Source organism: Anomaloglossus baeobatrachus, chromosome 7 (assembly GCF_048569485.1).
Source record: "Anomaloglossus baeobatrachus isolate aAnoBae1 chromosome 7, aAnoBae1.hap1, whole genome shotgun sequence".
Classification (NCBI taxonomy): Eukaryota; Metazoa; Chordata; class Amphibia; order Anura; family Aromobatidae; genus Anomaloglossus; species Anomaloglossus baeobatrachus.
The window spans coordinates 94027691-94040643 of record NC_134359.1 but is presented as its reverse complement, the minus strand read 5'-3'; the positions used below and the strand labels follow the sequence as shown (position 1 = coordinate 94040643).

General features: G+C 41.8%; 1 protein-coding gene across 2 annotated transcripts in view; it reads right to left on the bottom strand.

Annotated features, from left to right (window-relative positions):
- Positions 1-4371: 4371 nt before the first annotated feature.
- The window catches only part of ACKR3 (atypical chemokine receptor 3), a 31078-nt gene continuing 22496 nt past the window's right edge, over positions 4372-12953 (bottom strand). For both annotated transcript variants that reach the window (XM_075318936.1, XM_075318937.1), the window contains exon 2: positions 4372-6290. In XM_075318936.1, coding sequence (XP_075175051.1) covers positions 5129-6290 — 1162 coding nt within the window. In that variant the 3' untranslated portion in view covers positions 4372-5128. The remainder of the gene's footprint in view (positions 6291-12953) is intronic.

Here is a 12953-nt window from a genome sequence, read left to right as displayed (position 1 = left end):
AATTAATAGGAGGTGAATGTGCAGAACTCAACCGCAGCCATTATCAGAAGACGGAGCAGCTCCGGAACTGAGCATTTCCGACTGCCTGGTGCTGCTGCCGGCACTGGGAACAGCTGATTGGGGGGGTGCGGGGTGTCGGAACCTGGCTGATCAGACATTGATGACCTATTCTAATGATAGACCATCAATGTAAAATTAGTGAACAACCTCTTTTACCGTTTATCCTCTGCTGATTGTTTTGTAGTCATTGTATGGAGATGATAGGTTCCCTCTGAAGGTGGCGATCGCTCTAGCGTATATGACTTAGATAATGTGCATTACAAACATCCTGAGGCTCTTATTACATCTATGTAATAACTTATCAAGTATTGCAATTATCATCTTAGCACATCTCAATCACAATGAACGGTTTATACTTTTTTTTTCTTGCTTTACTTTCCATTTGTGTCACCGTGTCAGGGTATGTGCGCACGTTGCTTTTTACCTGCTTTTTACCTGCTTTTTTGCTGCTTTTTCTACTGCGCTGTTTAATGCCAAAATGGATGTGTTCTTCTATTCAAGCAAAGTCTATGGGAATTTGGGTTTCTTGTTCACACTATGTTGTTCAAAATGCTGCCTTTTTGTGGCAGAACTTTGGTCAAAAACTCAGCTTTTCAAAGAAGCAACATGTCAATTGTTTTTGCCATTTGGGTTTTGCACTGCAAAGCTGAGTTTTTGACCAAAGTTCTGCCACAAAAAGGCAGCATTTTGAACAACATAGTGTGAACAAGAAACCCAAATTCCCATAGACTTTGCTTGAAAAGCAGAACACATCCATTTTGGCATTAAACAGCGCAGAAGAAAAAGCAGCAAAAAAGCAGGTAAAAAGCAGGTAAAAAGCAACGTGCGCACATACCCTTAGTCTCCGTACCTGACTTTGTGACTTTGTGACTTGCCCAATCAACATGCCTATCAGGATGAATGTCACCCTGCGCATCGCCTCGGGGTGAGGTGTTTGATCCCGCACCCTTCACCCTGTCTCCCTCTGTCTGGAATTCATTAGCGGTCGGGGGTAGGATTGTAAGGCTGAGTAAGGGGCCTTGTTCCAACAAGTCCAATAATGAGCAAGGTGCTCCGGGGTCACAAGGAGAGCAGACATTACAGGCAGGGTCTGTTTTCTCAGGGCTTAGTGTGAACTTGTGTACATGTATTATGTGTACACAATCTGTGCTGTCAGGGGCATAGCGTCATATATTCCTGTCTCTCCTGGAAGATTTTTTCGTGCTTTCCACAATTAGAGAGGATTAAATATAATCCCACCTGGGGCAATGAAATCTCATAGAATAAATCTCTATTAAAAGATGCCAATTCAATAGTTAAACAAAAAAAAAAAAAGTCAATAAAACAAAATCGCAATTAAAATAAACACATTAGTATTCAGAACAAAGTGTTCCGCAATGGGCGAGTGGCAAAAAAAATGTAAATAATATGCGATAAACTACAGATAAATTGATAAATGTCATATATAAATTTTGCAGTGTACTGGATTTTCAGACCATAGGACACTGGTATTCTGGTCTATAACGTCAACGGAGGGGTGATAAATACAAGACCAGTGGGGTGCCAACCCCTACCAATTATAGCAGAGGTCAAGCATGTGCATCCTCCTCGTAAAATTCTACAGGGGGGTTACAAAAACAGTTGATGCCCCATTTTAACAACTGTAGGGGACCCAGAAGTCACACTAATCTAGCATTTATCACCTATACATTCGGTAAATCATATTTTACTGGAGAAAAGTCACATTATTGTTTTCATATATAATGTAAATATGGTGATATGGCTAACATTGAAAGGGAACCAATCACCAGGATTTTCGTATACAACCTAAAGCCAGTGCTATACTGGCACTATCAGGCTGATTCTATACATACCATTAGTGGAGAAAAAGGAGCCAGCACGATCTGAAATTGGCATGCATCATATAAAAAGTGAAAATTCACAGATTTATTCCAACTGTACTATAATAAAAAAAAATGAGATTTTTAGCAAATAATTGATCAATTCTTTGAGCCCCCCCTGCCAACGTCACGGCAAATCTCAATAGGGGGGTCCTACTCTATATTCTGTATTTCATGTGCCATGCGGCCTCCTAGATAAAGTTAAAAGCATTATATTACAGTACAGTTGGAATAAATCTGTGAATTTGCACTTTTTATATGATGCATGCCATTTTCAGATCGTGCTGGCTCCCCTCTCTCTCTGTTAGGTTGTAGTTCTGCTACAAATGTCTGGTGGCTGGTCACCACCATGCTATGCACGCCTGATCTTAGTTTGCAATATATTCCTCCTGTTGGTAGCTGTTCACATTCAGTTGCCTCACCCTTTCCACAGGCATTGCTAATTATGCACCATACTTGGATCTGGTCCGCCTTTATCAATGGTTGCTGTCTGGCACTGGGAGGATCAGTTCTGACATAGTCCTGGTATGTGTAGGGCTTGCTCCACATGCTGGGACCTGGGCTGGTCTCTATCCACAAGTGCCTTTTTTGCAACATAGAAGCGGTTATATATACAGGTTACAGGTATGTGTGCTCTATTATGGTTCTGCTTTTAACTTTATCTAGGAGGCCGCATGGCACATGAAATACAGAATATAGTGTAGGACCCCCCTATTGAGATTTGCCGTGACGTTGGCAGGGGTGGCTTAAAGAATTGATCAATTATTTGCTAAAAATCTCATTTATATTACAGTACAGTTGGAATAAATCTGTGAATTTGCACTTTTTATATGATGCATGCCATTTTCAGATTGTGCTGGCTCCCCTCTCTCACATACCATTAGTGGGCAGCTCGGATGTTTAGATTTTGAAATCCAAAAAAGTAAAGTTTATAAAATTAGCTGCTTGTTGAGTGACAGTTGCACTGGAGCAGATAATATATTCATAGTTATCCCCTCCCTCTGTTAGAATTAGCATAACTATGAATATATTATGTGCTCCATTGCAATTGCCACTCAACAAGCAGCTAATTTTATAAACTTTTTACTTTTTTTGATTTCAAAACCTAAACATCCGAGCTGCCCACTAAAAGGTATGTAGCGAATCAGCCTGATAGTGCCAGTATAGCACTGGCTTTAGGTTATATACGAAAATCCTGGGGATTGGTTCCCTTTAAAGGAAACCTGTCAGGTGCAATATGCACCCAGAACCACGAGCAGTTCTGGGTGCATATTTCTAATCTCTGCCTAACCGTCCATGTATACACTAGCATAGATAAAGAGATCTTTAGAAAAAGTATTTCTAAAGATCCTTTATGATATGCTAATCAGCGCAGATACAAGTATGCACGTCACCACTGGTAATGCTGCATTGCATAGCATGTTGGCACGCCCCTGTGGGTGTGCTAACATGCCAAGAGGTTGGAATGAGTGCAGGAACTAACGTCCTTGCGACTTGTCCCTGGCCTCATTAGCATATCATAAAGGATCTTTAGAAATACATTTTTTAAACATCTCTAACTATGGTACTAGATACAGGGACCTGTAAAAATAAAAATAAAAAATATAATAAAAATAAAAAACACTTTTTCCCTGCTCGTGCTCCTGGGTATACATGGCACCTGACCCGTTCACTTTACCCAAAATTCTCAACTGTCCAAAGGGCACAATTGTCAAAGTTGTTAAAGATTGGTAAGTGCACCCTTTGGGAAAAGGGGAATTTCTGCTAAATTCTGCTCAATAAAATTTGTTTGGAGACACAACTTATGTCCTATATATCTGTTTTCTGGTTGAGATAACCACTTTGCCTTCTAAATTGACCTAGCCAGGCTGATTTTAGGCGAGTGAGCCATGCCACTATTGCTTCACATCACATTTACAGTAAAGTACCGGCCACTTTTATTACTCGTGATGTCTCCAAGTGGGATAAGCAAGCTCAGAAAATGATAGAATCTCAGAAAGCACAAAGTTTCGGTTTGGCAAAGCATCATGACAAGTATAGTTGATTCTATGCCGAGAGTCGGGATCTGCATTATTCAATAAAAGGTGATTTGTTAGAATGTGATAAATGCCCCTCGTCCTGGGCACAATGAGGAAGCCATGCCTTTTTTTCTCCGTTTAAGCCTTGGATTTATTTGCAGTTCTCAATCTTCCTACATCTCATCAGTACACTCCTTTTATCGCCACTCTGGGCATCTTCCTACTAACCATTCTCCATAAGGGATCTCATTTGTCTCTTCCACTACATGACCATTTGAACCGTTGCCCATTGGCTAGCAGAACAAGTTGTCCTACGGAGGCCAATTCTATTTTAAACTCTCACAAGACACCAGAATTCACACAGATACAATGGCTACTGTTTGTACAAAGCTTTAATGGTTAAAAAGAGCTTTTTTGTGTATTAGCAAAACCACCAAAGAGATATAAAATACAGTAAAAATTGGCAAAAGTCAATTATCATACACTTCAAAAATATAGATAACATATATGAATATATATATAAGGTCTATTTGAATTTCAAATACAAAGAACTGCCAGATAAAATGGCTTTTAAATACAATAAGCTATAGAAAAATATATATATGCTTTACAAAAGATGTTTTATATTACATATGTACAAAGGCGGTGGCTGACATAATATTAATAGACTGGGTTTACCCCATGGGTATAAGTTACCTCATTGTTGGGAAGTTGCCAGCTAGGAAATATTTGGCTTAGAGTCTACTTTCTATAGGAGTGCTGTGCCTCGTAGACACAGGAGGGGAGTGGGTAGGAGGGTACACCATTTTATGGCTATTAAGTGATTAACATGCAGTGCCTTTTCTAATACAAAATTAGGTGAGACAGGACCAAATGTCAGTGCTCTTTAGTGCCATTTATAACCGTATTCAGAGTACAGTTCGGTGGCAGATGTTTGGAGACGAGCAGGGAAATCCCTGGTCACAGCTATTATTGCTGCACAGTCTTCGTTTGCTTGTGCTCTCTCGGTGATGGAAGTGTAGCTTGATGAGATGCCAGCTTTATTAATTAAGCTGTACTTGTGGCCTGAAGACTCTTCTCTCATCTGCCCACATCGGCAGGAATGTGAATGAGTTTGGTCCCAGACACTTAAAGTCTGATTGAAACACATCGCTCAATCTCTTGTAGGTCTCATTTTGGAGTTTGCTCTACAGCTGAGTATTCTGCTTCTGAAACCTTCGAGGAGTCAATGAGTTTTGTAAGACCAGTTTTCGAAGAGTAACGAAATATGAAGGCTTTCATGATCTCATAGCGGTAGTTTCGGTGAATAAGACTGTACAAGACCGGGTTGATGCAACAGTGAAGAAGCGAGTAGCATTGGGTGATATTAAGGCCAGCATATAGAAAATTGTCTAGTAAGCAGCTGAAGGGCAAAAGGTGTAGGAAATAAAACACGTCCAATAGCACCAAGATATGGTAGGGCAACCAACACATCATAAATACTACTACATAAGAAACGATGAGCCTTCCACTGATTCTTCTTTCTTGGTCTACAGCTGAGGAAGATGAGGATGATAATGAAGAAGATGAGGAGGATGACAAAGACCATGCCAGGAGGCAATAGAAGACTGCAATGATTGCAAATGGGACGATAAAACCCAGTAAAATGTTTAGGATTTCCATTCCCAGTAGCCACTCTTTGTATGTATGCTCTGGGTACATAGAGCGGCAAAAAGTCTCATTAGTAACAGGAGAGGACACAGTTTTTAAATAGTAGGTGTCTGGAAGTGAGACACCAAAGGCAACTAGCCAGACGAGTACACAAACCAGCCGGCGTATAATCTGTCTCCTGTGTTTACTAATGGTTCCACGTAGGGACACAGACAAATAGCGATCAACGCTCATACATGCTAGAAAGAAGATGCTGCTGTAGAGATTGATGGAGAAGATCAGGTGGGTCACCTTGCAGGTCATCTCACCCATTGGCCATTGGTTATGCTGTACTAATGAAACAATCCATACAGGCAGGGTCAGGAGTACACAGAGGTCAGCCACTGCTAAATTGAAGATGTACAGGTGAGTTTCGTAGCCGGTAGTCTTCGACTGGAGATTGAGCCAAATGACTACAGAGTTGGCCAAAAGTCCTACAACAAAGATAAAGATGTGGACAATGGCTAGAGTGTACAGCAGGGCACTCTTGTTCAGTGTATTGGGGCACGACACGGACTCCAGGGTGATGCAGTCTCCAGAAGAACAGCTGATGTTGAGATCGCTGCCATTGATGCTGTCCATGTAATCCATCGCAACCACAAAGTCGGCAGCACTCATTTGTGCAGATGTTGGGAAATATAACCTGTCAGAAAAAGACAACATGGTTAGAGCTGGACAGTAAAATCATGTTATTATACTGGACAAAGATTAAAAAGGAGAAACTCCTAAAAGCATATAAAACTAGGATTTATTAATTTATGAAAAATGTACTGAGATAATAAGGTTACTTCTGCCCATTGTCACTACAAGACCCATCATGCTTCGGCAGCAGGCAGCTAAAAAAAAGAAAAATTGCAGCTGGAGGGGAAGTTTACACAAGTCAGATTTACCAGCCCATTTTCTTACAATTCCTATAATCCTTGAAAGCCCAGTCTCTAACAACTGACATGACAGGTTTCTGACAACAGCATTAAGTCCCAGACACTCAAAACCTACAAAGGCTTAACAAAACAGAAACACAAAAATGGCAGGAAATCACAGAGGCAATGGCAGAATGTCAGCGAAATACAAAATAGATTTTTTTTTTGCATTACTTCACAATATAAACGCCAATAATTCTGTTTAGATGACAACGATGGAGGCAAAATATGCTCAGAAGTCAAAATGGTATTAAGTTACATAGATGATGCTGAATGGTCATGAATGATGCGAACTATGGTAAAATCTGGGGCTGCATTTACACTATTTCAGGAATTTACTGATTATGTGGCTTCATTATTTAGACATAAATGATCAGGAAGGAAAATACAATGAATGTATGAATGAGTGCACCATTGTTTACTTACACTAAAGGCTTTATCACTTGGTGATTATCATTGCTAGGACTAGCTGGCATGTGCACACCAGTTTGGTACATCCCCTCCTCTGCTTGGCACTTCACTGTCTATGTACAATCTCTATAGAGAGGCTGGTGTGGGTGCAGACAGCTCTCTGGACTCTGCTATATGACTAAAGCTAAAAATTCAGATTGTATCAGAATGGCTGTAGCCAGTAATCTAAGTAATAAATCCTTGGATTCAGAGTCTCTGCCTACATTATGCTGCTCTCAGATTAGGCAGCAAAAATCCGCTGACAGATTCCTTTTAAATAATAAAAAAAACAAAGTCCACAGCACCTTGGTCAAAAAGTAGGCTGCGTGTGCAACAAAAAACACAATCAGCAGTCCATAATCCAGCGATTACTTGATGTAAACATAGCAAAAAAGGATGGATGACAGCGTCCCAGCGGATGAAATTCAGTCCATATTTATTCCATCAGATGTAGAAAAATGGCAACGTTTCGACCGGTTTGGTCTTAATAAATGCTGATTTAGGCCATGTGTGCACTAGAAAGTGACTATTTCTTAAGAAAAAAAACGGATGAAAGAATCCCGCACCCACGGTAAAAAAAAAAAAAAAAACAACAAAATTAGCATGCGGTTTTGCTGCGGTTTGTTGTGTTTTGGAGCGTTTTTTTTGCAGATTTGCCACAAGTTGGTCTCTGCGGATTATTACCATTATCTATGGCAAAAACTGAAAAGAAGGGACATGCTCATTAATTCCGCAGCGGAAATTCCGCAGCTAAATCCGCAGGTATATAAAAACGCAGTGTGCGCACAGCATTTTTTTTTTTTTTTTTTTTTTTTAAACCCAAAGGATTTGCTGGGGAAGCAATGTTAGACACATTTTCTTCAGCAAATCCGCGGCAAAATCCGTGGTAAATCCGCAGTGTGCGCACATAGCCTAAGACCAAATCGGTTGAAACGTTGCTGTTTTTCTACATCTGATGGAATAAATATGGACTGAATGTCACCTGGTGGGACGCTGTCATCCTTCCTTTTAAATAATTGGCACAAAACAGTCATTAGAGCAGGAAAAAAGCATCCTAAAATTTCCCAAAAAATAATCAATCATGTGCCATTTTGAGGATTGTAGAATAGAATCCACCAAACCAAGAGAAAAAAAAAAGCAAGGCAAAAAAAATGACAAAAAAGCAAATGATGAAATAGGTTCAAAGTAGCAGAAAATGTACGCGCTATATTTGGAGGGAAATGTGTAACTTTTTGCTATTTTACACCTCTCCCACCACTTTTAGAAATAGGTGTACTGTAAGTTTGGCAAAAAATGCAAATAAGGTGTAAGGAAGATTTATGAATTGCAACGTAAAAAAAAAAAAAAAGTCTTAACTCATTACTCTAAGGGGTGCTTCACACACAGCGAGCTCGCTGCCGAGATCGCTGCTGAGTCACGGTTTTTGTGACGCAGCAGTGACCTCATTAGCGATCTCGCTGTGTGTGACAATGAGCAGCGATCTGGCCCCTGCTGCGAGATCGCTGCTCGTTACACACAGCCCTGGTTCGTTTTCTTCAAAGCCGCTCTCCTGCTGTGACACACAGATCGCTGTGTGTGACAGCAAGAGAGCGACAAATGAAGCGAGCAGGGAGCAGGAGCCGGCGTCTGACAGCTGAGGTAAGCTGTATCCAAGATAAACATCGGGTAACCAAGGTGGTTACCCGATATTTACCTTAGTTACCAGCCTCCACAGCTCTCACGCTGCCTGTGCTGCCGGCTCCGGCTCTCTGCACATGTAGCTGCTGTACACATCGGGTTAATTAACCCGATGTGTACAGCAGCTAGGAGAGCAAGGAGCCAGCGCTAAGCAGTGTGCGCGGCTCCCTGCTCTCTGCACATGTAGCTGCATTACACATCGGGTTAATTAACCCGATGTGTACTGTAGCTATGGTAGGAGAGCAAGGAGCCAGCGCTCAGTGTGCGCGGCTCCCTGCTCCCTGCACACACAGCTGTGCGCTGGTAACTAACGTAAACATCGGGTAACCATACCCGATGTTTACCTTAGTTACCAGTCTCCGCAGCTTCCAGACGGCGGCTCCGTGCAAGCGCAACGTCGCTTGCACGTCGCTGCTGGCTGGGGGCTGTTCACTGGTCGCTGGTGAGATCTGCCTGTTTGACAGCTCACCAGCGACCATGTAGCGATGCAGCAGCGATCCTGACCAGGTCAGATCGCTGGTCGGATCGCTGCTGCATCGCTAAGTGTGAAGGTACCCTAAAGGGTGGAGTAAAAAATGGGAAATCAGAAGTGTGATAAAGCTTTGCCAAATTTATCAACAATTGTGAGACACTGATAGATGTGACAAATCATGGAAACTCAACCACATGCAAAAATTCCCATCATGAGAATTCCCCCCTGAACCCCCCACAATAATGTATCAACTTCTTGCCAAAAGGCATAATAGGTAGGAAGCCGGATATCCAGACACAGGAAAATCATTGCACACATTGAGCAATACAGTGGTCATCAGACACGTTATACAGGATAGCTATGGAGATCAAAGAAGACGACAAATGTGTAAAACAGATATTCTTCACCTCCTTTCCTTGCCAGGATCTTACGGTTGTTCCAGCTAAATAAAACCAGCTAGAAAAATAATCCGCACCGATCGGTTACATGAAAAAGTGCTGCTCAAACTTTGTGAGCCAGAGTATGCAAGTACGGTAAGTAACTGCAAATTCATTTTTTTGTCCTTGTTCACATTAGGCTTTATTGCCGCAGTTTTACCTTTGTGGCATTTCACAGTAGGCTAATGTGCAACCTGAACATCACAAGTTCTTGACTGCAGTTTGCAAAGTTACATCATACTTCCCCAACCGTCCCGAAGTCAGCGGGACTCTCCCGCTTAGGAGCCTTTGCTCCCAAGTCCCGAGCGGGAGCTGTGTCCTGTGGCTCCGCCCACCCACTGTAGCCCCGCCTCGCTGTTTCTCCCTTCTATCCATTACAGAGCTGAGCGCGCTACATGAAACTCCTGTGACTGCTGCTGCTAAGGTATCACTCACCCCCCCAGCCCTGGAGCCGCCCCCCACCCGCACCAGAGCCGACATCCCCTGCCCCGGAGCCTGTGCGCTTCTCTCCAGCTGTTTTCTCTGACTCCCCGTGTGTTTGCTTCTCACTGCTGGAGACACATGGGAAATCAGGAAACTGCGGAGAAAGTGCAACCAACACTTGTTTCCCTCTCCTGCAGTCTGTACTGGCCAGTAATATGCAGAGTTAGCATCTGCCAATGCTTCTATTAGCTTACCGATCACATGGTCTCCTGCCTGCAGAGCTGCTGGGTCCTAGCTGCCCAACAGGTTCAGCTCTGCTTTATCCTGGCTGCCCTACCAGTTAAAGGGAACCTGTCAGGTGCAATGTGCACTCAGAGCCAGGATAAGTTCTGGGTACATATTGCTAATCCCTGCCTAACAGTCCCTGTATACACTAGCAGAGATAAAGAGATCTTTAGAAAAAGTATTTTTAAAGATCTTATATCTTATGCTAATGAGCGCGGGGACTAGTCCCAAGGGCGTTACTTCACTCTCGCATAGGCTGCCATATGCTCATGTGAGTCCAGCCTTAAACAGAGACCAGGAATAGGCTGTACTACCTGCAACACTCCAAGTAGTCCTGTAATGATAATCTCCTGCTGATTAATCACTGAATTGATCAAAACTACACTAAGCAGCCCAGTAAATGACACATCGCTGGAATCAGGATGTCGGTCTAAGTTATGCTGCTCTCAGATTAGTGGCAAAAACCTGGTGACAGAATCTTTCTTTTAGCAATTGGAAGCAATGAGGAAGTGAAAAAAAATTCTGAATAATATTTGTGGTGAATAAAACTGTGTGCTGTAGACAAATCGCATGTAACCTGCCCTAAAAAATGCAACAAAAGATTAAAAAAAAAAAAAAAAAAAAAAAAAGTTTTGTATGCAACTTTTTTTCTGCCAACAGTAATGGTTTTAGTTGCAGAAGTCAAAGCTGCAAAAGTTGAATAAAGTATGAACATAACTGCGCAAATGAGTTCTCCAACTTCTTCCAGTACTGCCCCCCTAGAATAAATGGATCATTTTATCCGTCGGTGTGAACACATCGCTTAGTTATAGGTCCTGGTGGAGCAGTTTTCAGATGCTTTGTGGTTGAGATGGGTTTCCGACCCCCACATCACATTCTGATGGCCTTTCCTACGGATCATCTATAGGTCAATCCTGAACCACCCAAAAAATAAAATAGAAAAAAAAAGTGTTTGATAATATCTTGAGTACAGTTCCTAATCATGCCATAATAATAATAATAGTAATAATAATAATAATAAATCCTCTCATTCTGAAGACTTCACAACTTGAAAAAAACATTCCTCTTATACAAGCGACAGGAAATCCGTCTTAAGGGTATGTGCGCACGTTGCTTTTTACCTGCTTTTTATCTGCTTTTTTGCTGCTTTTTCTTCTGCGCTGTTTAATGCCAAAATGGATGTGTTCTTCTATTCAAGCAAAGTCTATGGGAATTTGGGTTTCTTGTTCACACTATGTTGTTCAAAATGCTGCCTTTTTGTGGCAGAACTTTGGTCAAAAACTCAGCTTTGCAGTGGAAAACCCAAATGGCAAAAACAATTGACATGTTGCTTCTTTGAAAAGCTGAGTTTTTGACCAAAGTTCTGCCACAAAAAGGCAGCATTTTGAACAACATAGTGTGAACAAGAAACCCAAATTCCCATAGACTTTGCTTGAATAGAAGAACACATCCATTTTGGCATTAAACAGCGCAGAAGAAAAAGCAGCAAAAAAGCAGGTAAAAAGCAGGTAAAAAGCAACGTGCGCACATACCCTAAATGACCCCAGATCTGCTTTTCTTTTTACACGTGCCCTTTGATGACTAAGTGACCCTTAACCACATGTGCATAAGCTCATGCGCCTCCCCTAATAGAAACATGTAGGGCAAAGCCAGCCAGTGCGAGGACTGGGGAGTATAGACTACATCCAGCTATGAAGGAGTTAACTGTAAAAAGATGTGCAAGTGATGATCCGTCACTCGTAGGTTATGACACTGACAGCTATAAAAAGTTACTGCCACATGTCACCAAACAGTTAAAGAATTATTCCCATTTACAAGATCCTATCCCAATATGTAGTAGGTGTAATAATATTATTATTAATAATAATAATAATAATAATAATAATAATAATAATATTAGCAAATACGTCCAATTAGAAATGTAGTATAGTTCTCCTGATATAGCCATGTCTCTTACCTCATGTGCAGGGCATTGCAGCTTAGGATGTCGTGCTTAGATCTAGAGATGAGTGGACCTGTTGAAGTTCGGTTCGGTGGGTTCAGCTGGACTTTAGATAACGTTTGGTTTGGGACCCGGACTTTACCTGAACCCCAATGGAAGTCACTAACTGGGCAGTTTGGGTCTCTGCCCGCATGCAGCCAGCCATAAACAGATCACTTCCGGGAGTGGGGCCCCCCCCCTGTTTTTTTTTGGTGCACACTACTACATCTAATCATGCTATTACCCCCAATACAAGTTGTAAAAACACTGCAAGCGGCTCGCACTGTTCTGAGCACCAAGTGCACCCGAGCACAGATATGCTCTCGCAAGTGGTTTGTACACATAAAGCACCCGAACTCAGTTTTTTTTTTTTGTAACATCTGTTTTCAGTACAAACACCGAATAATTAACCTCTGGTTCGCACATCTCAAGTTAGGTCCACAGATAGTGACCGTTATTTCATTGCTCGTGGTTGTAACCATGGAATCCTAAGCTGCAATGCCCTGCCCATGAGGTAATAGAAGTGTCTATGTCAGGTGAACTATACTACATTTTTAACTGGAAGCATTTTCCAATATTATTCTTATGCCTACTACATTTTGGGATAGGCTATTGAACCCACACTTAAAGGGGTATCCCATCTCCAAGCAGCAAAACTCTT